The sequence below is a fragment of the Carcharodon carcharias genome, chromosome 6 (assembly GCF_017639515.1).
Source record: "Carcharodon carcharias isolate sCarCar2 chromosome 6, sCarCar2.pri, whole genome shotgun sequence".
NCBI classification, from domain to species: Eukaryota; Metazoa; Chordata; class Chondrichthyes; order Lamniformes; family Lamnidae; genus Carcharodon; species Carcharodon carcharias.
The window spans coordinates 123,517,713-123,542,986 of record NC_054472.1 but is presented as its reverse complement, the minus strand read 5'-3'; the positions used below and the strand labels follow the sequence as shown (position 1 = coordinate 123,542,986).

General features: G+C 40.9%; 1 protein-coding gene across 2 annotated transcripts; it reads right to left on the bottom strand.

Moving 5' to 3' along the window:
- Positions 1-471: 471 nt before the first annotated feature.
- LOC121278937 (myosin regulatory light chain 2, smooth muscle minor isoform) lies at positions 472-23,458 on the bottom strand. 2 transcript variants are annotated; one of them, XM_041189505.1, is made up of 4 exons: positions 23,326-23,458; positions 3,712-3,913; positions 2,717-2,878; positions 472-1,483 (listed from the first exon to the last, which is right to left on the bottom strand). In XM_041189505.1, the coding sequence occupies exons 2-4, from the start codon at positions 3,893-3,895 to the stop codon at positions 1,311-1,313; spliced, it is 519 nt and encodes a 172-aa protein (XP_041045439.1). In that variant the 5' UTR covers positions 3,896-3,913; positions 23,326-23,458; the 3' UTR covers positions 472-1,310. The 2 variants fall into 2 exon arrangements, with proteins under 2 accessions (XP_041045439.1, XP_041045438.1); XM_041189504.1 differs by lacking the exon at positions 23,326-23,458 and adding an exon at positions 5,159-5,263.
- Positions 23,459-25,274: the final 1,816 nt, after the last annotated feature.

Below are 25,274 nucleotides of genomic sequence, written 5' to 3'. Positions count from 1 at the left end.
ACCAGGCAGCTTTGCAGCTAGACACCCAATGGACCATACTGCAGACAAACAACTATAAAAGCAAATGGTAGCAACCTAATGTTTGTTTTTTTTCGGTCAAGTTCAGGCCTGCCCCATTGGAAGTTTTCCAGCAAAAGTGACCAGACAGTAATCAGCAGCAGGAACCTTAATTGTTTTCCTTTAGGTCCTTATCACTGAAAACCAGTTTTGTGCTCTATCACTTCCTGGCAGAGATCAAGCTAACTCCACCCAAATCAGGAATGAAGTTTGGACTATTCTGGTCCATGTTGACTACCACACCATGCAATACATTTAGTAAGTAGAGCCGGAAATTAATCCAAGGAAGAATGGAGGAGGATTGTGATTACATCAAATCCTGGGCTTGTTTCAGTTTGTCAGTTTATCACAATGTCATTTAAGAATTGACCCAAACTCTAAGTAGCTGCCACCAAATGAAACAATTTAAACAAATTCAAATTAGAACTTTTATTTTTAAGTCAATTTTGATAACAAAGGACAAATCTGAACAGGATGTAAAGTATGATCAAGAATAAGGCAGAACATATCTACACCAATCTGCATAGTCACTAGGGACACTTTGGTGCTACCTTAGTCAAAGACAGGGAAAACTTCTGGATAAAATCTGCATATAACTGAAATCTTGTCCTTTGGATAATTTCCCACTATACCTCAAGTTATAGCTTACTACTCTCTTCATACCCTTTACAATCATTCACAAGTATTACCAAATATCACTGATTTGATGAGTATCTTATTTATATATTTTAACAAATATAGATCCAAGAATGGAAAACCAAAATAGACAAACATGACAACTCAGACTCAAACTTGCATATCGAGTGCCATTACCACGATACCATGATCTCCAATGCAAAACCAACTCCTTTGACAGGACATATCCTCATTAAGGTAGTCTGAAGGGTATATTATATGTTTTAGTTAGACAAAACAGATATATTGATCAGAGTACAAGTATTTGGGCAATGTGGAATATTTTCCTTTCAGTCCTGCAAATCACACATTGGATGGCAATCTTAAAAGTTTGTTGTATGTTTAAAAACCTGAAACAAATTCTGACAAGGCATTTATTAAGCAATCTGTTTCTATATTTCTGTTCCCTGCTACTAATCTTCCCCTTACTCCAAATGTGTGCAAAGTGTGCCAACATGACTGGAAAATATATAAATAATGAAAAAAGCAATGTTTATTGGAGAGCCAAGACATGCAATATGTTCCAATGGGCATAAATTCTGCAAAGTAAAAGAGGATTTTTTTCTCCACAGTTTACATTAGTCATCTTTGTCTTTAGCACCATGTTTCAATATGCGAGTAAACTCAATATAGTTGAAGTTGCCCTTGGTATCAATTGGTGCTTCACGGAAAAGTTCATCCACCTCTTCATCAGTGAACCGATCACCCATTGTTGTCAACAGATCTCTCAGGTAGTCTTCCTGGATATAGCCTGCAAAAGAGAACAAAGTTATAACAGATACTTCCACAGAAACAAAATTATCCCTGCTAGAATAGAAACTGTACTGGAATCACAAGTGAATGGTTAGAAATATAATACTTTTTTTGCACACTGTGTCAAAAGTATAAAAGTAAAACTAATGCCAAATACAATACAAGGTGGTGCATAAGGGACCAAATGGTTTCCCACAAAAAACAGCAGGATTAATAATCCACAAAGAGACAGCTTCTCCTAATGGCAACATGATAAGTAATATGGTTGGAGGGTTGCATGCATACCTGTTCTGCCTCCCATACTCAGGGTTAGGGTAAGTAAGGTGAACAAATAAATGAAAAAGCAAAGAAATGCCCAACCATACGCTTTGAAACTGAAAATTTAGGACCCCAGGGAATTACGGTCACATTAAAATATAAAGACATTTAGCCAGAATTTGCTTTAGTCTTCATATTCCTATCCCCTTCAAATTTTTATCTTCTTTCCACATCCAATTGATGGCAAATCCTTTTGTTGGCACAGTTCATGAACTTGTTCATAAGGTGATTCTGTACATGAGCCCAGTGACAATCAGCTGATTTATAATAGTCTAAATCTTACATATTCAGTCCCAGTCTTTTTGACTTGGGACTGAAGATGGGGCAGGAATTCCATCCATCAGAGATACTCTTACCCACAGTGGTTTTTCCAGCTCTAGGATATTTACATGCTACAGCTTGAGCACTCCACATTGAGGTCTTGGTTGGGCAAAGGGTGAACTTTCCATGCGAGTAGTAGTAACTGTTGAGCTGCTTGAATAAAAGTCTTCCCAGTCAGTTCCTGATTCAGTACTTGCAGGCACATTTAAAATTCCTATGTCTACCTTTGAATGAAGGGCCTGACAGATAGCCCATGTAACACTCAAACTGGGTCTACACTAAAAAATATAGCACAGAATTATATGCACCCACCATACACAAACAGGCACAGAACTGTCACAGCTACCCTGAGGACAGAATAAAGCAGGAGGATAGGTGCATGCAGGGTACATTCCTAGCTCTGATCATCCCAGACCCACTGGAAATCTAATGAAATGGGACCAGAAAACCTAGACTCCAATATCAGGAGGGGATTGCTGAGGGCGGGAGTCACTGATGCCAATAAAACCATTAAAAACCTATTATTCTTCTGCCTGGTATCAGCATACCGGAGATCAACTGTAGCACTCCTGCAGTTTGACTACTTTCTTACCTGTTCCTTCTTCATCAAAGCACGCAAAGGCATTTCTGATTACATCTTCAGGGTCTGTCCCATTTAGCTTTTCACCAAACATGGTCAAAAACATGGTGAAGTTGATAGGTCCTGGGGCCTCATTCATCATCGCCTCTAGATATTCATCAGTTGGGTTCTTTCCTGCAGAAAATTCAGATATTCAAAATGCCTCACCACTTTACGTTAGAAACATGGAGAGAAATGGTTCATCCATAATGCATAGGTTAGATAGGTCACTTAACTGCACTGGAAGAAGAGGAGAAAAGATTACAACCAAACGTCATACTGCTTCCAGGCATTGCTGCACAACAGATAAAGATTTTTTTTCTTTTGTTCTTTCATGGGATATGGGTGTCACTGACAAGGCCAACATTTATTGCCCATCACTAATTTCCCTGCTAGGCCATTTCAGAGAGCATTTAATAGTCACACTGCTGTGGGTCTTGGGCCACATGTAGGTTAAGCCAGGTGAGAATAACAGATTTTTTTCCCTAAAAGGACATTAGTGAACCAGATGGGTTTTTTACAACAGTTAATGAAAGCTACAGTCAACATTACTGAGACTAGCATTATATTCCAGGTTTATTAATTAGAATTTAAATTCCACCATGGTGGGATTTGAACCCATGTCCTCAGAGTATTAACCTGGATTACTAGTCCAGTCACATTACCATTACCACTACACTGTCTCCTCTGTATGATCATACAAGTATCCATTAGCTCCACTCCTGAAATCAGTTAGCAGCAGACCAGGAATCTGCCTAATTTGTATGGTTCAGTTATTCCCTGGATAAATTCTCCAGATTTCTATGTGGAATGCTTTGAACATTAGCTGGATACAATGTTTGAGGGGAAAAAGGCAAATTGTACCTACCAGGGAAGGTGGAAAGCATTGCTCAGTATCTTCATTTTTACCTTTGACATGCATGCTATAGCAAACTTAACATATTTACAAGCAAAAACAAACTAATTACCAAGCGAAGCCAACATGTCATGCAAATCCTCCTTATCAATGAAGCCATCACGGTTCTGATCAATCATGTTGAAAGCCTCCTTGAATTCCTGAATCTGCGACTGATCAAACATGGCAAATACATTGGAGGTTGCGCGCTGGGGGCGCTTCTTGGTGGTCTTTCCCTTGGCTCTTTTGCTTGACATGGTGGCTAGGTATTGTATCTATGAGAAAAACAGTTGCGATTACACACATTTTTGATGAAAGATCAACTTTAATCCCTTACGAATTCTGCCAGATCTACTGAGTGTTTCCAGCATTTTGGTTTGATTTCAGTTACAGGTTATGGTCTATTCCAAAGCTATTTTTGTAGTGAAATATGCATATTTTCATTACTTAAAAATTTAACATATGATTCACAAAATAAAATTGAAGTTTGTTTCCTAAGGGAGGGATGCCAAAAATGTTCAGTTTCAGGTCAGACCTCCATTCAGTGTCGAAGGTACAAGGGAATGTAACAGAAATGCACAAAGTACAAGGAGGCATTTATAGATCCTGTCCCCAGCTTCATTTATAGAACTCTGGACTACCTTTCTTCTTGGCTGGGGACAGCATGTGGCATAAGGTAAAGTTTCTCTTTCTTGAAATAAAAGGAAGCTCAAACTAATGAGATTAAAATTTTAGGGCTGAAGTGAGTTTTGTTCCACATCTCTCATCTGGCTTACCCACAAATTTTACTAGCACAGATGGTGCTTCTAGAGATTACATATGCAAAATGTAGCACAGACCCGAAACAATTCTGTAAAGTAGGAAAGAGTTACACAATCTTGGTTCTGTTCCACATTAGGACATTATTCAGACTTGAATAAATTATCTAGATGATTCTGAAACTTGGCGTCTATACAGCTTAACAACCAATACACAGTGACTGCGTATCAAGTAATGACAGGCAAACACCAATCAACTTTATTTGAACAAGGACCTAAAACAACAAGAGAGAGAGCAGCACTTTATGTTGCTTCCGATGTACAGCTAGGTTGGAAGTTAACAGCACTGGAAAGTTAAGGGCGGTGGAGAAGAAAGGCACTCAGAAGCAGCATCCATAGAAAGTGTGTTTCTGCACATGGTAGCATTCTGGAGACATTCTTGGCCTTAACCACTAGTTGGTTGAGCAACCGCTGCATATCAGCCACACAGCAGCTTTGCTATTATGAGCCTGCTCACATTTAAGTGAGGAAATCACTAGACATAAGAGCTAGCTTTGAGATATTTGTAAAAAAAAAAGTGAAGTGACAGAAACCACCTCACAATAATAGTTGCAAGAGAAGTGACAGCCAATAATGTAGTAAATTCTTTCTTGAATGACAGAGGAAGCCCTACTACCTGCCCAGCTCAGGGGGCCCCCTAGTGGTAAGGAAAAATGCAGACATTTCAAACCAACAATTTTGGTTCACAGGATTAATGAATACCTGGAACAAATTGTTTGATTTCTTCAATACCCAAGCTTCCTATAAGCGACTGCACCCTGTGATTCATCGATTATGAAATGCTTTGTAACATCCTGGCAATCTGAAAAGGCAGTGAGTGTATAACTTGTTGAGGCAGACTGCATTTGCAATATTTTCAAAATCTAACTTTGAGGGGAAGACAGGCAGAGGTACAAGCATGAAACTATTTTCTGCAAGTGATTTTTTTCCATTACTACGTTTTCAGCAAATCTTTCAGAACATTACCAGAGCTATATTTGTAGCTCCAAGGAGCTTTCCATGCATCAGTTTACCCATTCTCATGCAGGACAAAGCATAACACTTAATGTTTCAAAGACTTAATTTGGCTAAAGTTGTCTTATATCTAAAGTGTGTTCTGTAGGTTATATAGCCTTACTCTAGAATCTACTGGAATGCAAAATCTTAGCTGGCCCTAAAGTCAATAAGGAGAATTTTTAAAAAAAATTAAAACAGTAAACTTACAATTTTTTGGCTCAAATACTATAAACTCCCTTGTCTAAAGGGAAGTGGTGAAGCAACCACAGCCAAGTTGCAGTTAAAGATGGATTCCAATGTACAAATTATGTACATTGAGAATTCCAAGTAGAATTTATTCTAGTTTAAACAAGTCTAGTACTATAGTAGAAAAATGGCTGTCAGAAGGAAGCTAGGACTGAACACATCTCGATATGTAACAGAGTGATAACAGTTTACACAGAAGACCATTTATCTGATTATATCAACTGGTCCTCTGTCAAAGTTAATTCCACTACTAGTGATTTCCAAGACCTCATGTTACTCATTCAAACATTCATTAATTTTCCCTAAAAACATGCAATCATTGTGGGACAGGCCTTTCAATTAAACAAGCAGTCCTCCTACTAGACTAAAAATATACATTTGTAAAAACAGAAAAAACTTGTTTTTAAAAAGGACCTTTCATGACTGTAGAATGTGCCTTGGCATTTTGTAGCCAATTGCTTCTGAAGTGTAATAATCATTGTTTCAAAGGAATATACAGCAGAGTAAAAGCCCCACAAACAGCAATTAGAGAAAATGAATAAAGAAAGTCATGTCTGTGATGGGATTAATGTTGGGTCAGACATTAGCAAAACTCATGTACAGTGAACACCGCCAAGCAATCTTTACATTTTCAGTCAAGATGATAGAGTACCTTGGTTCGTCTATCAAAAAGATACAGTACTCCCTTAAAACTGCAGCTTGGACTATGTGCTCAAGTACTAAAGTGGTGGTAAGCCCACAATCTTCTGGTTAAAATGGAAGTGCATTAGCATCAAGCTAAAGCAAATACTTCAGTAGGAATTACCCGAGTCAGAAGGCAAGACAAGTCCAAGGGCAATCTCAATAAAAATTTGCTGGTTTCCTTTTGACATTAACCCCATTATTAACAAAACAAACTTTCTCCCATAAAATAACCCATGAGTTACTGCTCAGTATTCATGGCATATTTGACCTACCCCCTTCCTAGCCTTAGGGAGGTCACATTCATGGCCAATGCCACTCAACACACAATGACACAATCGCTACTCTTATGGCCAACACTAACAGGAATATATCTTCCAAATAGTAGGCAATTATTTTGAAGATCTCTGCAGATCATGTGGGAATTCCTGTCTGGGCCAGCATTTATTGTCTATGCTTAATTGCCCATGAGGTGATCGTGAGCTGTTGTCTTGAACTGCAGCAGTCCCTGTGGTATAGGTACACTCACAGTGCTGTTAGATGGGGAGTTCCAGGATTTTGACCCAGCGACACTGAAGGAACAGTGACTTGTTTCCAAGTTAGGATGGTGAGCAGCTTGGAGGGGAACTTGCAAGTGGTGGCATTCCCATGCATCTGCTGCCCTTGTCCTTCTAGGTGGTAGAGGTCATGGGTTTGGAAGGTACTGTTGAAGGAGCCTTGAGTTGCTGCAGTGCATTTTGTAGATGGTATACAATGCCAAAACAGATTACCACGGTGGCAGCAATGTTAGTTGGAAGGATAATTGTTGGCCAGGACACTACAGAAATACACTGCACTTCAAAGTGTCATGGGATCTTTTACATTGACCTGAGGGATGCAGACAACTTGGTTTAACATATTAGATGGCTGGTACCTTCCAATGGAGAAACATTCCCTCACTATATTGAACTGTCAGCTTGACTGAACATATGACCTACTGGCTCTGGCAGGAGTATTACCAATGAGGTAAGTAATTTTCACCTGGAAAATCCTAAGGAAGCTGCTTAAAGTTATCAAAAAACAAAAACACAAGCTTGCTTACAATAAGATCTGTGCTAGTACTAAAAATTAATTCCAATTCATAAAAGTTGCCCCGTGTCCATTTTGTTTATATTGGATAGATCAAATAGTTATGGACTTGTGGCTTTTAAAATTGGCTTGTACAGAAGGAAGTTTCACCAGATTGCAGGAAAAAATAAGTATAAGGATTAACAAAACTGCAAGGAAACTGGAAGCATTGAATTTTTCAAATTCCTTTTCAGAGGACAAAAAAAAGTCAAGTTACCTATGGACAAAATGATTAGGCCAGAAGCTATTTGCCCCCTCCCCCAGACAAGGTATTCATTTTCACTTTGGGATTCCAAATTGTATTTATTGAACTTGGATCAGTTAACTCCATGTAGTGCTTAGAGGAATAAGTGATAAGACAGTGCTGCCAAAGTAGGCAGCCTTATGGAGAAGTGTAAGGTACAGGATGACTAAAGTTAGAAATACTTTAAAAATGCAAGCATGTCACTGCATATAGCATGTTAAGATTTGTGTTGTCAAAACCTTTCAACAGACAAATATTTGCAAGTAAACTTATTTCCCCAAGTCCTAAGGGCACGTGAAGCCAAGTTTCTAGGTCACTTAACAGTTCTGTAGTAATCAATTTAAGAGTTGCAATTTTTTGACTGAAAGGTTAAACTAATGGCCCATCTGTTCTTTCAATTGAATGCATGGCAATTGATTCACGAGCAGAAAGCTCTGCTGTTGTCCATACATAAGCAATAGCAAATTACCTGATCATTTCTCAATTTTCCAGAGCAAGATACTACATACAATCAGGTTACTGTCCTTGCCTACAAAACTACTGCTACTTCAAAAGTAGTTTATAGGCGTGAAAGTCACTGAAAGCAAACTTGTTCTTTCAGCTTTGCCTTTAACAATGAAGAGCTTTCTGGTCGACTACAATTAGGCCACTCCATTTAAAACATTTTCCTTCATTAACAAAAATTCTTCACCACCACCAAGTATTTCCATTCAAAAGCAGACCACAATCTGTTTCTAGCTGTCAATGCCAGATGTGGTCAGTAATAAGTTATGACCCAGGTCAACTCATCTTCTAATATACTTTTCTTAAAAGCAGATGACCATCCTCCAACTGTGATTCAACTATCATTACAACCATTGGGTGTCTACTGGAGACCTTAAAACAACTCACTTCCTAATTTTCTAACTCAGCACTGGTGGAAGGGGATAAAAAAAAAAGAATCCTGCCAAAAGAAACCAAAATGGGTAGCCAAGGGAAATGGAAAAGAGCAGACATGCAACACTCTTTGGAGATTGAGGCAAACAGGGATTCTGGGGAATTGTACTCAATTTACCATCCATTAAAATATTTTCATTTAAGTGACAAGTCCATACACAGGCCTGGTTAAGTGTTAGAGCTATTCAATTGAGGGGCCACCACAGCAAACCTCAAAAGCAGTCTTCACCCATAGTTCATTCACATTTCCATGCAAGTTCACTGGTTACCAGCACAGTAACAACCTTGGCCACTGTTCTTCTATTTGAAATATATTTCACCATATTTCTACTTCTCTTTAGGTCTGGAGCATACAGACTCAAAATGTTAACCCTGTCTTTGTCTCCACAGCTGCTGTTAGACCTGCTGAGTTTTTCCAGCAATTTGTTTTTGTTTCAGATTTCCAGCATCCACAGTATTTTGCTTTTATCAAAGTTATATTCTTGATCAGTTTGTGGGATCAAAGCTAATTACCAGCCTCAGGTGAGTGAGTCTGGATGAGATCAACTGAGTTCATCCAGAACTGTTGCATGCATCCAAGTTCTGTTCATTGCCTGTGTGACTGACCTACATGGCCTCTTGTTCAGGCAACAGCTCAAATTGTCAACAGCTGGTTTTTAGATCCCCTCCATGCTATGCCCTCTCCCATCTCCAACCTGCTCCAGTCCTACATCCTTCCAAGATTTGTGCTCCTCCAATTTTAGGGAGGTGGTCACACCACAGGTTAAGAGCAGGCAGAGGGGGAATGGGTGACCGCCAGTCTGGTAATGCAGGAGTCCAAAGTCAATCTTGCTTGCTAACCACTTGCTGCCCTGAGGGATGAATCACTCATTTTATTCGCTGAAACAGGTGCAATATATGTACATGTCCTGTCTGAAAGAACAGGCCCTGTGTATTAAATACTCAATTTCCAGAACATGCAAATGCCTTTTAATGGTTCATTCCTCAGGGCAATGCCTTGACAAGAGTCAAGCTGGCTGGTTTAAAATCTCAAACAATGCTAAGCAATTAACTGTCAGTCACCATGAACTGGTGTATTCTCCATGGCAATGCCTCTACCAGAGTCCACTTGCCAACCAATCAGCACTCTTCTCGGTATAAAGTTGTTACTTCCCCTGGGATCAGTGGCAACTGGAATTTAATCCAGATAAAAGTGTGAGGTGATGCACTTGAGCAGGACAAACAAGGCATGGGAATACACGGTGAATGGCAGGACCCTGGGAAGTAGAGAGGATCAGAGGGACCTTGGTGTGCATGTCCACCGGTCCCTTAAGGTAGTGGGACAGGTAGATAAGACGGTTAAGAAGGCATATGGGATATTTGCCTTTATTCGCGAGGCATAGAACATAAGAGCAGCAAGGTTACGCTGGAACATAAAATGCTGGTTAGGCCACAGCTAGAGTATTGTGTGCATTTCTGGAATCCACATTATAGGAAGGACGTGATTGCACTGGAAAGAGTGCAGAGGAGATTTGCGAGGATGTTGCCTATGAGTTTTAGTTATGAGAGATTGGATAGACTGGGGTTATTTTCCCTGGAGCAGAGGAGATTGAGGGGGGACATGATTGAGGTGTATAAAATTATGAGGGACATAGATAGGGTGGACAGGAAGGAACTTTTCCCCTTGGTGGAGGAATCACTAACCAGGGGGCATAGACTTAAGGTAAGGGGCAAGAGGTTTAGAGGGGATGAGAGGAAGAATTCTTTCACCCAGAAGGTGGTGGGAATCTGGAACCCACTGCCTGAAAGAGTGGTAGAGACAGAAACCTTCAACATTTAAGTATTTGAATGTGTACTTGCGATGCCATGGCATACAAGGCAGTGGGCCTCGTGCTGGAAAATGGGATTAAAAGAGTTAGGTACTTGTTTGACTGGCGCAGACTCGATAGGCCGAAGGGCCTTTTTTGTGCTGTAGGCCTCTATGACATTGGTATTCTTGCGATTGCCCTGATGAATACAAGACAAAAAGCTTCGACAAAATGTATTTTTTCAGCAATACTCAAGTCCTGTGCCACCCAACTACAAATATACATTCCTCTAAGACGAATACCCAACAGGAAAGGTGAATCAACTGTGGTTAACAAAAGTTAAAGATTGCATTAGATCAAAGGAAGTGGTTTATCAGGCTGCCAGAAAAAGTGGTAAACCTGAGGATTGGGAGCAATTTAGAATCCAAAGGAGGACCAAGAAACAAAAGGGAAAAGAGAATATGAATGCAAGCTAGCAAAAAGCCTAAAGGTAGACTGTAAAAGCTTCCCTTTTAGAAATTAGATTAGAAAGGACAAACGTGGATCCATTACAGGCAGACAGCAGAATTTATAATGGAGAACAGGGAAGTGGCAGAGAAACTAAAATTACTTTGTGGGTGCCTTCAGAGGAAGATACAGAAAGTCTCCCAGAAATACTAAGGAACCAAGGCACTTGTGCAAATGAGAAATTGAAGGAAATTAGTATTAAAGAGGTACTCCTCGAAAAATTAATTGGATGGAAGGTTGATAAATCCCCTGGACTAGATGAGCTACATCGCAGAGTATTGAAGAAGGTGGCTAGAGAGATAGTGGATGCATTGGTGGTTATCTTTCAAAATTTTAAAGATTCTGCAAAAGTTCCAGGAGACTAGAAAGTAGCAAATGCAGCCTCACTGTTTAAGGGAGAAAGAGAAAATAGAACTACAGGCCTGTTTAAGAGGTCAGTAGTAAGGAAAATATTAGAATCTATTTTAAAGGATGTGATAACTGGGCACTTAAAAAGTGATGATATCATTGGGCAGAGTCAACATGAATTTATGAAAGGGAAATGTTTAACAAACCTGTAAGGAGTTTTTTTTAGGGTGTTACTTGTTGCACAGATAGGACAACCAGTGGATGTGATGTATTTGGATTTTCAGAAGGCTTTTGACAAGGTCCCATACAGGAGGTTAGTAAACAAAGTTAGTGCATATGGGATTGGGGTAATTCACTACTCTGGATTGAGACTTGGATGACAGACAGAAAGCAGAGAGGAGGAATAAACTGGTCATTCTCAGGATGGCAGGCTGTTGCTAGTGGGGTGTAATATTTCCAAATTTGATGCTAAAACTAGGTGGGAATGAGAGTTGGGAGGAGGATGCAAGGAGACTTCAAGGGGATTTGGACAGAAGTGAATGGACAAGAATACGGATGGAATATAATGTGAATAAGTGTTATGTTATCCACTTTGGTAGCAAAAAACAAAGGCAAAGTATTTCTTAAATGGTGAGATTGGGAGTTTTGGTGTCCAAAAGGACCTGGATGTCCTCGTTCATGAGTCACTGAAAGCTAGCAGTGTAGCGAGTAATTAGAAAAGCAAATGGTATCACAAGGGGATTTCAGTACAGAAGTAAAGATGTCTTGCTGCAATTGTATATCCTTGGTGAGACCCCACCTGGAATATTATGTATAGTCTTGTCATCTAAGGAAGGATATACTCGCCATAGAGGGAGTGCAACAGAGATTCACCAGACTAATCCCTGGGATGGCAGGATTGTCTGATGAGGGATTGAGGAAATTGAGCCTGTATTCTCCAGAGTTTAAGAATGAGAGGTGATCTCGTTAAGATATACAAAATTCTTAGTGCGTGACAGGGCAAATAGAATGTTTCCTCTGGCTGGCATGTCTAGAACCAGGGAACAGTCTCAGAATATGGGACAGACAATTTAAGACTGGGATGAGGAAGAATTTTCACACTCAGAGGGTGGTGAATCTTTGAAATTTTCTGCCCCAGAGGGCTGTGGAAGCTCAATTATTGGGCATGTGCAAGACAAATAGATTTCTAAATACTGATTGAATAGCAGACAGGGCCTGATGGCCCAAATGACTTTTTTTTATGTTCTAACCTCTTGTGCCTTCAATTGTAACTGCTGCACCTTCAGCTGCCTGGGCCCTAGAATTCCTCTCTCTTTTTATGGCACTCCATAAAATGTATCTCTTTGACCAAGTTTTTGGTCACTTGTCCTAATCTCTCCTTGTGGATCAATGTCAAATTTTGTTTGATAACATTGAAGTATCTTGGATGATTTAGCAGTTTAAAAAAGAGCCAAGTTGTTTGCCCAGAAAACAAATGAATTTGAAAATTGCACTGTTGGCAGATAGATTTGCAAGGTAATTGATAATCAATTATGAGAGCAGTTTGATACCTATATTTCAGCAGCTCAGCTAGTTTTAGATTACACATGTTTAAGGTTGGAGCAAGAAAAACTGAGATAAAAAGCATTAGATTTGAGCGAGTTTCTTTTAGAATATGGCTAATTTTATAATGTATTACATTCTAAGGGAAGATTCAACAACATTTTTTCAACCTCAGGATATCTAGTGAAACCCTAGCACAATGATCCAGTTCTCACTTCGCTCGTGTTCAAGTGAAAATATCATCTGCCTTAACCAAGAATGACAACTGCACATATCTCCAATATTACTTTGTTACAAATCATGAAGTAATTAACTCAAAGGGTCAACAGGAGTAACTGCTTCCCTCCCTCTCCCCAACAGCTTTGGCTTCAGTTTTTTTGTTGTGGCCTTCCAGAGAATTGTTTTCCACTGAAACATGTCAAGTGTGTTAAGAAACTAAAGCTTTTGGCTGCATCACACTCTTAGAGCAAAGTCCTTGCAGATACCAGCCAAAATTCTGAATGAACTTTACAAAAAAAAACTGTTCAACATAGCACAAAATCAGAATTGTTAGAGTGGGAGGAAGCCATTTAGCCTGTTGTGCATGCACCAGCTCTCTGATAAAACAATTCACTTAGTGCCATTCCCCCATCTTCTCCCCTTAACCCTGCACATTTTTCAGAGAAGAGTTCAATTCTCTTTTGAATGCCTCGATTGAACCTGCTTCCACCATATTCTGGGAGTGCATTCCAGACCCTAGCCACTCAAAAAGCTTTTCATGTCACTTTTCTCTAAAAGTGTGATGCAGCTAAGAGCTTTAGTTTCTGAACATGCTTGACCCTGTTTAAGTGGAAAAAAAATTCTCTGGAAGGGCACAACAAAAAGTGTTACCTTAAATCTATACCCCTTCATTTTTGATCCTTTTGAGTGGGAAGTTTGCTCCCTTTCTACTCAGTCCAGTCCCCTCCTGATTGAGCATCTCTATCAAATTTCCTCTTCGGACTGTTTCTCTTGGAGAAAAGGCTAACTTCCCCAATCTATGTCTTCATAGTTGAAGTTCCTCATCCCTGGAACCATTCTTATGAATCTTTTCTGCAATCACTCCAATGTCCTTACATCTTTCCTAAAGTGTAGGACCTAGAACTAGACAACACTCCAGCTGAGGCCTAATTAGTGTCTTATACAAGTTGTGCAGAACCTCCTTCTCTTGTACTTTAGGCTTCTATTAAAGTCAAGGATAACCACTCAACCCGTTCTGCCATCTTCAATGACTTATGTGCCCAAGCATTGTGATCTGTGTGGGTAGAGTTGAGGAACCGCAAAAGTAAAAAAAACCATAATGGGAGTTATGTACAGGCCTCCGAACAGTAGTCAGGATGTGGGGCACAAGACAAACCAGGAGATAGAAAAGGCTTGTAAGAAAGGCAAGGTTACAGTGGTCATGGGGGATTTCAATATGCAGATAGACTGGGAAAATCAGGTTGGTAGTGGACCCCAAGAAAAGGAATTTGTGGAATGTCTACGAGATGGCTTTTTAGAGCAGCTCGTGGTGAAGCCCACTAGGGAACAGGCAATTCTAGATTTAGTGATGTGTAATGAGGCAGATTTGACAAGGGAGCTTGAGGTGAAGGAACCTTTCAGAGGAAGTGACCATAATATGATAGAAATTACCCTGCAATTTGAGAGGAAAAAGCTGGAATCAGATGTAACGGTATTACAGTTGAATAAAGGCAACTACAGAGGCATGAGCTGGCCAGAATTGACTGGGAGATGAGACTAGCAGGAAAGACAGTGGAACAGCAATGGCAGGAGTTTCTGGGAGTAATTTGGGAGACACAGCAAACATTCAGGAAGAAGCAGCATATTAAAGGGAGGACAAGGCAACCATGGCTGACAAGGGAAGTCAGGGACACCATAAAAGCTAAAGAGAAAGCATACAATGCGGCGAAGAGCAATCCCAGCCAAGGGATTGGGAAGCCAACAAAGACCAACAGGGGACAACTAAAAAAGAAATAAGGAGGGAGAAGATTAAATATGAGGGTAAACTAGGCAGTAATATAAAAATATTGCAAGAGTTTTTTTTTTAGAAACATGAAGGGTAACAGGCAAGTGGACATTGGGCCGCTGGAAAATGACGCTGTAGTAGTAGTAGTAGTAGTGGGGAACAAAGAAATGGCGGAGGAACTGAATAGGTACTTTGCATCAGTCTTCACAGTGGAAGACACGAGTAACATCCCGAAAATTCAAGAGAGTCGGGGGGGCAGAGGTGAGTATGGTGGCCATTACCTAGGAGAAGGTGCTAGGTAAACTGAAAGGTCTGAAGGTGGATGAATCACCTGGACCAGATGGATTACACCCCAGAGTTCTGAAGGAGATAGCTGAAGAAATAGTGGAGGCATTAGTGGTGATCTTTCAGGAATCACTGGAGTCAGGGAGGGTCCCAGAGGACTGGAAAATTGCTAATGTAACCCCCCTGTTTAAGGGAGTGAGGCAAAAGATGGGAAATTACAGGCTGATTAGCCTGACTTCAGAATACTTGGAAGTGCATGGTAAAATAGGGCAAAGTCAGCAAGATTTCATCAAGGGGAGGTCATGCCTGACAAATGTTAGAATTCTTTGAGGAGGTAACGAGCAGGTTAGACAAAGGAGAGCCAATGGATGTTATCTACTTGGACTTCCAGAAGGCCTTTGACAAGGTGCCGCATAGGAGGCTGCTCAGTAAGATAAGAGCCCATGGTGTTAGAGGCAAGGTACTAGCATGGATAGAAGATTGGCTGTCTGGCAGGAGGCAGAGAGTGGGGATAAGGGGGTCCTTCTCAGGATGGCAGCTGGTAACTAGTGGAGTTCCGCAGGGGTCAGTGTTGGGACCACAACTTTTCACTTTATACATTAATGATCTTGATAAAGAAACTGAGGTCATCCTGGCTAAGTTTGCAAATGATACAAAAATAGGTGGAGGGACAGGTAGTATTGAAGAGGCGGGGAGGCTGCAGAAGGATTTGGACAGGTTAGGAGAATGGGCAAAGAAGTGGCAGATGGAATACAACGTGGGGAAGTGTGAGGTCATGCACTTTGGTCAGAAGAATAGAGACAGACTATTTTCTAACTGGGGAGAGAATTCAGAAATCTGGAGTGCAAAGGGACTTGGGAGCCCTAGTCCAGGATTCTCTTAAGGTTAACTTGCAGGTTGAGTCGGTAGTTAGGAAGGCAAATGCAATGTTGGCATTTATTTCGAGAGGACTAGAATATAAAAGCAGGGATGTGCAGCTGAGACTTTATAAGGCTCTGGTCAGACCACATTTACAATATTGAGAGCAATTTTGGGCCCCGTATCTCAGGAAGGATGTTCTGGCCCTGGAGAGGGTCCAGAGGAGGTTCACAAGAAAGATCCCAGGAATGAAAGGCTTAACATATGAGGAACATTTGAGGACTCTGTGTCTATACTCAGTGGAGTTTAGAAGGATGAGGGGGGACCTGATTGAATCTTACAGAATATTGAAAGGCCTGGATAGAGTGGATGTGGGGAAGATGTTTCCATTAGTAGGAGAGACTAGGACCCGAGGGCACAGCCTCAGAGTAAAGGGAAGACCTTTTAGAACAGAGATGCAGAGAAACTTCTTTAGCCAGAGAGTGCTGAATCTATGGAATTCATTGCCACAGAAGGCTGTGGAGGCCAGGTCATTGAGTGTATTTAAGACCGAGATAGATAGGTTCCTGATTGGTAAGGGGATCAAAGGTTATGGGAGAATGGGGTTGAGAAACTTATCAGCCATGATTGAATGGCGGAGCAGACTCGATGGGCCAAATGGCCTAATTTCTGCTCCTATGTCTTATGCTCCTTCACCCCCTTTATTATATATTGTCTCTTAATGATCTTCCAAATGAATCATTTCACTTTTATTCGTTCATGAGATGTGGGTGTCACTGCTAGGCCAGCATTTATTACCCATCCCTAATTGTCCTTGTTCAGTCAACCATCTTGCTGAGAGTCTGGAGTCACATATAGGCCAGACCTGGTAAGGATGGTAGATTTCCTTCCCTAAAGGACATTAGTTTTTACTATTGACAATGGTTTTATGGTCATCAGGCTTTTAATTCCAGATTTTTTCCAGACTACTGAATTTAAATTTCACCATCTGCCATGGTCGGATTTGAACCTGGGTCACCAGAGCATTACCCTGAGTCTCTGGGATACCAGACAAATAAGAATACCACTATGCCACCGCCTCCCCATATTCAACTTCATCTGCTACTTGTCCACCCAACCAACTTGTTTATGTCCTCTTGAAGTTCTACACTATACTCAGTTCAATGTTTCCAAGTTTTATATCATCTGCAAATTTTGAAACTATGCCCTGTACACCAAGATGTAGGTCATTAACTTACATCAGGAAAAACAAGGGTCCCAACACTAACCCCTGGAGAACTCCATTACACACCTTCCTCCAGCCTGAAAACCATCTGTTAACCACTGGTTTCCTGTCACTCAGCCATTTTTAAATCCATGTTGCTACTGTCCTATTCCACAAACTATAGCATTTCTCCAAAGCCTGTTATGCAGCACTTTACTGAAAGCCTTTGGGAAGTCAATGTACACATCAACAACACTGCCCTCATCAACCCTAACCTCTTCAAAAAACTCAAGTTAAACAAACACTATTTTCCCTTATTAAATCATAAGACTTAATTTTGTTCTGAATTATCATTGAGAAGTGTCCCCACCACTGAAGTTAAACTGAATGGCTTGCAGTTACTGGGCTTATTTTATACCCTCGTTCAAAAAAGGTATAACATTTACAATTCTCCAGTCTTCTGAAACCACCCAAGTCAAGGAAATCTGAAAAATTATGGCCAGTGTCTCCAACTTCCACTTATTTTCCTCCGTGTCCTTGGATGCAACTCATCCAGCCCTGGTGCTTTATCATATTTTAAAAATAGAAAGTCTAAAACCTCATCAATTTTAAATCCTCCTATTTCACCTTGGTTTTGGTAGCAACATCTTCATTGGTAAAGACAGATGCAAAGCATTCATTTAATGTCTCAGGTATTCCCTGATCCTTGTATAAATCCCCTTTTGGCCCCTAATCAGCCCTACTCTTCATAACATCCTTTTATTAGTCAAAGCTTATAGAAGATTTTGGGATTCCCTAATGTGTTAGCTGCCAGTTTCTTTTCATACTCCCACTTTGCTTCTTTATTTGCTTTTTTATTTCCCCTCTGAACCTTCTATATTCAAGCTGACATTTGTTGTAAGCATACTTTTGCATGTTAATCTCCATCTCTTTCATCATCCAGGGGCTTGTTCTGGGGATTTGTTTACCCTACTTTTCCCTTTCCAGGGAATATACCTTTTATGTCTCTTCTTTGAAGGTAACTCATTTTTCCTGCAAATCTTTGATTCCAACTTATTTGGCCAAGATCTGTTCTTACCCCACTGAAGTTGGCTTTCCCCCAGTTAATTATTCTTACTTTGGATTGTTCTGTTCTTTTCTATAGGCAACCTAAAATTTGAAAATGATCACTGTCCCTTATATTTTCTCCTGCTGATACTTGGTCGGCTTGGCCCACCTCATTGCCAAGAGCCAAGTTTAGTAATGCCTCCCCTTGGACTGGAAACTGTAGAAAACTTGTTCGTAAACTTCTAGGAACTCTTGCCTGTCTACCCTTTTACACTGCTACTATCCTAGAGTATATTCAGATAATTGAAATCCCCCTTTAAAATTAGTGGACCTCTAATTTCCTTGCAAATGTGTTTTTCTACATCCCTTTCACGAGTTGGTGGCCTATGCCAAGCAATGTAATTGCCCCCTTTTTGTTCCTTAGCCAAATAGATCCTGTCCTTGACTCCTCTGGGACACCCTCTTTCTCCAGCACTGCAATGTTCTCCTTAACACCACCACTCCTCCCCTTTTCTTTTCCTATCATTCCTGAACAGCTTGTATCCAGGAATATTTAACACCCAGCCCTGCACTTCCTGAGCCAGGTCATTCAGCAGACTTTTCAACGCAACCACCTCTGGTACTGAAGGATCACCCAGCTTTTTTTATTGGGGGGGGGGGGGGGGGGTAAACTGAGATTAAAGCCACATTCATAGCTATGCTTAATTTATGCCTTCCATAATTCCACACTATTCCTTTTAAACTTCAAGGGTACAAAACAGGGATCATTAGCTTGTTGAAAATTACAGCATGTCCCCTCATCACAAAGGAGGCAGAAGACTTAGCTACGCAGGCAGACATTTAAAGCAAATCAAGCTAAGAACTGGAATTTCAGATCGAAAAGGGCAACGAGCACAAGGACTGAACTTTTTAAACTATAAAAACAGCACAATTTTCACTTTTCTACGCTTCATATTTTAAATCCCATATAAAGCATGTCAATGCTAAAACACATTCAGCACAAAAGTGATAGGTAATAGAATACAGTGTATATTGCACATGTCTATAAATTCAAAGTAAAAACTCATCAGGTCCCTCCTTTCATTGCTGTAAGTGTTTACTTTTCCCCTTTACCTAGTTGTTTTGTTCTCCCCACTTTCCCAATGCACAGCTAGAGTAATTACAAAACTTTTAGGAGATACAAATATACCTAAAGGTTGGTCTTAGAAACTAACAAGGTTGTCATGAGCACTAAGAATAATCTATTCTTAATATGGATTATATACTAAGGAATGATTTAACAGAGAAATGGGGTGCGATTTCCCACAAACAGCAGAAGATCAACAGCAGATGCACGGGACCACCACCAAAAAGCTCCCCCAAACCACAAACTACCCTGACTTGAAATTACATCGCTATTCTTTCACTGTCACTAAGTCAAACTCCTGGAACTCCTTAATAGCACTGTATATACCACACCACAGGGCTTCAGAAGTTTCAAGAAGGCAGCTCACCACCACTTACAAAGGGCAATTAGGGATGTGCAACAAATGATGTTGTCAGTAACTCCACATCCCATGGAAGAATAAAACTAAATTCAACAATCCCAACCCTGTTAGAATCATGGCACATAGGAAGCTATTCAGTCCATCATAGCTATGCTGACACCCCCCAAAATAATGCCCAACCCTTCGGTTTCCCCATAGCCCTGCGTATGCTTGAATATATCCAATTCCTATAGAAAAGACCATTTAATCTGTTTCCATTGCCCTTTCACGCAGTGCCTTCATTGAGCTGCCAAATATAATTATTGTGTTAAAGCTGCCATCCCGGTTACTGCAGGTTCTCATAACAGAAACATTACTATACTCAAACAGCTGCACATTCACAAGTACCAGTCAGTATCTGATGTCCATCATTCTACTCCAACTTGAACAACCACAATGTATTCTTAGGACTGACTAATACCAAACTTTTTTCAAACAGTTTACACATGTAATTTGCTGAATTAACTTGGTTGTTTTTTCTCTAGTCTTTTCTTCCTGGACAAAAACCTGGCTATAAAAGATTCAGCAACACTATTTGGGGCCACGTGCAAATACTGACAAACTTAGTGCAAATATATACATCTTGTATTTTGTATTTTGTTAAGGGAAATAAACAGGAAAATGCAATTTCATGCCTAGCCTCAATGAAATTGGCAGCTTAAGGCAAGTCTTCTTTTCCTCCTCCCCAAGCTCATCAAATGTTTGAACAATATGCTATCAAACTCAAGTCACCTGTTACTTCAGCACATATAACAATTCTTCCCTTCTTTATCTTAGGAAGAAGGCTAGTGAATCCTATACCTCCCTACCCTATCTGATTCAGCACTGAACAAATAGGGGATTATTGTGTTTACCTGCTCAGCTATTTACTATTTGAGTTATCTAATCCAATGTGAGAGTTAAGGTAAGTTTGAAATCTCTTTTACATTCAAATATAAGACCATAAATTTTTAGTATACTATTCCAGGTTGTGGAAACATATGATAAAGTTCCAAATATTCCTTTAACATGTAATCACACAAAACTGGAGACTGCGCATGCAACCCAAGTGCATAGATGAAATTTTGTTTTACTCGATCACCACTCAAGTTCTTTTCCCACCCCTTCTATAAAAAGTAGATTCTAAGATGGGCAGCTGTTGGTCTTCAGCACTGCATCCAAGTGGCTATTTTCCAAACAAAACCAGAAAGTAAATGATTTAACTATTGCCCAACTGGAGACCAGCTAACTAGTGACTAAAAACATCAATGCAGTCAAAGTTTATTCTGAAGTTAATAAGTGGGAAAACATCCATATGTGGTAGACACTGGTAGCAAGTAATGAATCAAACAGTAAACCTTATATCAGGAATTTTGTTGCAGCCGTAGCTATTGTTTCAGCAGAATCTACAGCCTAGGTAATCATGCTTCTCTTCACAGTAATTAGGGACTCTAGCAATTTATGGATTCAAATAGCCAAACAAATTTGCATTTGTAACGAACCTCACTATAATGTTTAATAAGTATTAGCAAATCAGCTGACATGACTATAGCAAAACCCCACAAACGGCAAATGGGACGACTGACCAGGTGGTGGCTGATAAGGGTGCAACAGAGCTCTTCATGGAGTGCAATGGATCTTTTACTTCAATCTAAAATCATAACAGGCTGACAAGATCAGGATTTAAAATATGTAATTCAAAAGACAGCAACAACTTAAATTTGAACAACATCTTTGATGTCAGAAAAAATACTTAAGGCACTGCACGGAACCATTAAAAATAAGCCCAGGGAGGCCAGTGAGTGTTTGATGAAAGGGGTGGGATTTAAATAGGGTCTTAGAGAGGGAATAAGAGAAATACTTGGAGATAAAATTCTAAAGCTTACAGCCTAAACAGCAAAAAGACAGTTACTAAGATGGTGTAAAGGATGTGCAAGAGGCCAGAGCTACAACAAGAGTTCAGAGGTTTGTAGGGTTGAGAAGGTTAGAGGTGACCATTTTACACTCGTAGGTTTGAGGGGAGCCAGTGTAGGTAGTAACGCATACTTTTATAGAGTCAGAGTTATACAGCACAGAAACAGGCCCTGTCTTTGTGCCGGCCCTCAACCACCTATCAATTCTAATCCCATTTTAAAGCACTTGGCCCATAGCTCTGCATGCTATGGCGTTTTAAGTGCTCACCTAAATGTTGTGAGGGTTCCAGCCCCTACAACACCCTCTAGGCAGTGTTCCAGATTCCAATCACCCACTGGGTGATAAAAATTTTCCTCAAATCACCTCTAAACCTCCTGCCCCTTACCTTAAATCTATGCCAAAAGCAAAATACTGTAGGTGCTGGAAATCTGGAACAAAAACAGAAGATGCTGGAAAAACTCAGTAGGTTTAACAGCATCTGTTTCGAGTCCGTATGACAGACTAGCTCTGAAGTCATAAAGACTCGAAACATTAACTGTTTCTCTCCACAAATGCTGTTAGACCTGCTGAGGTTTTCCAACATTCGGTTTGTCTTAAATCTATGCCCCCTGGTTATTGACACCTCCACCAAGGGAAAAATAAATTTCTTCCTATCAAGCCTATCTCTGCTCCTCGTAATTTTGTATACCTATCAGGTCCCCCCTCACCCTTCTCTGCTCTAAGGAAAACAACCCTAACCTATCTCTTCTTAGCCTCAGCAATGTAATACACTCTGTACTTGTCAAAGATTATAACAGCAGCACATACTAATGCATACCAAGTCAGGTTCATTCTATGTAGCTACTGCTTTTGAAAAGTTGTTTACTTTTGGCCTAACCTACAATAAAGGCCTGCATTTATATAGTACTTCCCACAACCTCAAGACATCCCAAAGGACTTGGCAGAAAAGTGCTTGGCTAAGAAGGACTCCCTTCCCTGCACTCTCAGAAAAAAAGTGTTACCTACATTACAACAGTGACTACAATGTAAAACTGGCAATATTCAAGGTAAGACAGCAGCAGTTGGTTCAGGCAATGTCATAACAGTTGCATCCCATGATTGCTATACCAAATTTCAGCCATCTCCTTTAGGAAATTTCACATATTTGAAATCGCGTTTGGAAAGTTTTCAAACACTAAACATGCCAAGACTTTATTAGTACCTCAGTTTTAAAAAAAAAATTGCTCTTACATGAAACTATAAGACGGACCCCTCCCCGAATAAGACGCAATGGCGTCTTTGCACAGGAGATACCAGTTTTCAGGGCTACAAATTAAAAAAACTTAACTAATTTATGAGCAACCCGTTAACATCCCCTTCCGTGAAAAGTGCACCTTGAGATTAGAAGAGATAATCTTCTTAGGGCAGATACAACAGCTGTAGGACACTATAAATTAAGTTTGCCATAATAGCGACTTGAGCACCACCGAGCCAGCGGTGGCTGCTTCTGCAGCGATTCCTTCCCTGGGGCCCGCGGGCCTCGCGCTGCCCGGGCCTCCCTCCCTCCCTCCCTCCCCACACCTCAAAACCCTGGACAGGTAACTGCTCCGCTTCTACTGCTCAACACGCCCGCACCTCCAGCTCTCAGCACCCACCACGGAGTAAAGAGCGAGGGGTGATCTTTCCACACCTCCCTTACCTCACAGGTCTGAATAACACTCGAAGTCCCTGTAAATCCCTCGCCACTACCGCTGCCGCCGCCCTACTTCCCTGATAACCATCAAAACCTGGGGCAACCGCCGGAAATAAACCCCACCTCATCCATCACAAACCCCTCTCCAAAGGAGGGGGAGGCAATTTACAGAAACATGGCTCAAACACAATAATACTGACATATAGACCGGTTCCAGCCTGAAAGGATACTTATATTTTTTTAACTCATTTCATTGCACATCCATATAAAATTTTAAAATTAACAGCGCCGTTTTTTGGTTGACATATGTCACGCAGTCCCCCCTCCCCTCTCAGTTGAAAGTGGTAGAGCCGATGACCGGACCAGTTTGACATTCCTAGGGTGTCACGTGTGCGTAGAGGCGCGCGAGACATTCCCTTATTAGGCGGTGGAGCGGAGGGTTTCCTGTGCGTCAGCGGCGTTGGGAGGCTGCATGCCGCTTGGCTGGGCTGAATGTCTGTGAATAGTGCGCGGACTCAGACAGCATTACGGGGCTGCTGGAAACAGAATGATGATGGGTGGTGCAGTCGTTTCATTGGGTGCCAAGGAGGACATGCGCTGCCTAGTATAAGTATTGAGTCATGCAGATTCCGGGAGGACAGGGACCGCGGTCAGTTTTGAGCAAGTCTCCATCTCCCGAATTTCACTGTCTCCGAAACCTATTACATTTCTTTATTCCTTCAGTTCTGACTTGAAGCATTAACTCTGTCTCGGTTTCCACAGATGCTGTCTGACTTGCGGAGTATTTCCGGAATTGCCTGTGTTTTTACTTCGGATTTCCAGTATCCGTAGTATTTTGCTCTTGTCCCAAACTTTATCTGCCTTCACTGCTGTTTGTCTTTAGAGGTGCCCTTAATTTAAACGATAAGGACATACTGCATTGCCTCAGCGCCATCAAACAAAAACAAGCTTTGTCCTGGGGAGAATTGCCCTGAACGGCTGTCTCTTGCAATACAGTTAATTTCTTTCTTCTCAGGGAGGAAACAATGGTTAGAGATAGGGTGTTAAGTCGATAGTAGCTGAGTGGGTTTTTTTTGAGCGTTGGCAGTTACAGAAGTTTTGAAGTGTGGAGCGACTGCCTGAAAAAAAGGAGCCATCAATTAAGCCATAAGACATAGGAGCAGAAGTTAGGACATTTGGCCCATTGAGTCTGCTCTGCTGTTCAGTCATTACTGATAAGTTTCTTAACCCCATTCTCCCTGTAACCTTTGACGCCCTTACCAATCAAGAACCTATCTATCTCGGTCTTAAATACATGCAATGACTGGGCCTCCACAGCCTTCTGTGGCAATGAATTCCAGATCCACCACTCTCTGGCTAAAAAAATTTCTCCTCATCTCTGTTCTAAAAGGTCTTCCCTTTACTCTGAGGCTGTGCCCTCGGGTCCTAGTCTTTCCTAATGGAAACATCTTCCCCACATCCACTCTATCCAGGCCTTTCAGTATTCTGTAAGATTCAAGCAGATCCCACCTCATCCTTCTAAACTCCATCGAGTATAGACCCAGAGTCCTCAAACGTTCTTCATATGTTAAGCCTTTCATTCCTGGGATCGTTCTTGTGAACCTCCTCTGGACCCTCTCCAGGGCCAGAACATCCTTCCTGAGATATGGGGCCCAAAATTGCTCGTGATATTCTAAATGTGGTCTGACCGGAGCCTTATAAAGCTTCAGCAGCACATCCCTGCTTTTATTTTCTAGTCCTCTCAAAATAAATGCCAACATTGCATTTGCCTTCCTAACTACCGACTCAACCTGCAAGTTAACCTTAAGAGAATCCTGGACTAGGACTCCCAAGTCCCTTTGCACTCCAGATTTCTGAATTCTCTCCCCAGAAAATTAGAAAATAGTCTATGCCTCACACTTCCCCACGCTGTTTTCCATCTGCCACTTCTTTGCCCATTCTCCTAATCTGTCCAA

Bases quoted from the DNA above. Each gene is read 5' to 3' on its own strand.
- LOC121278937 (XM_041189505.1), bottom strand. From the start codon at position 3,895: ATGTCAAGCAAAAGAGCCAAGGGAAAGACCACCAAGAAGCGCCCCCAG. The intron at 2,879-3,711 runs GTAATTAGTTTG...AATTTTCTGCAG, and splicing joins TGACATGTTGGCTTCGCTTG to GAAAGAACCCAACTGATGAA. The intron at 1,484-2,716 runs GTAAGAAAGTAG...TCTCTTTTGCAG, and splicing joins CTTTGATGAAGAAGGAACAG to GCTATATCCAGGAAGACTAC.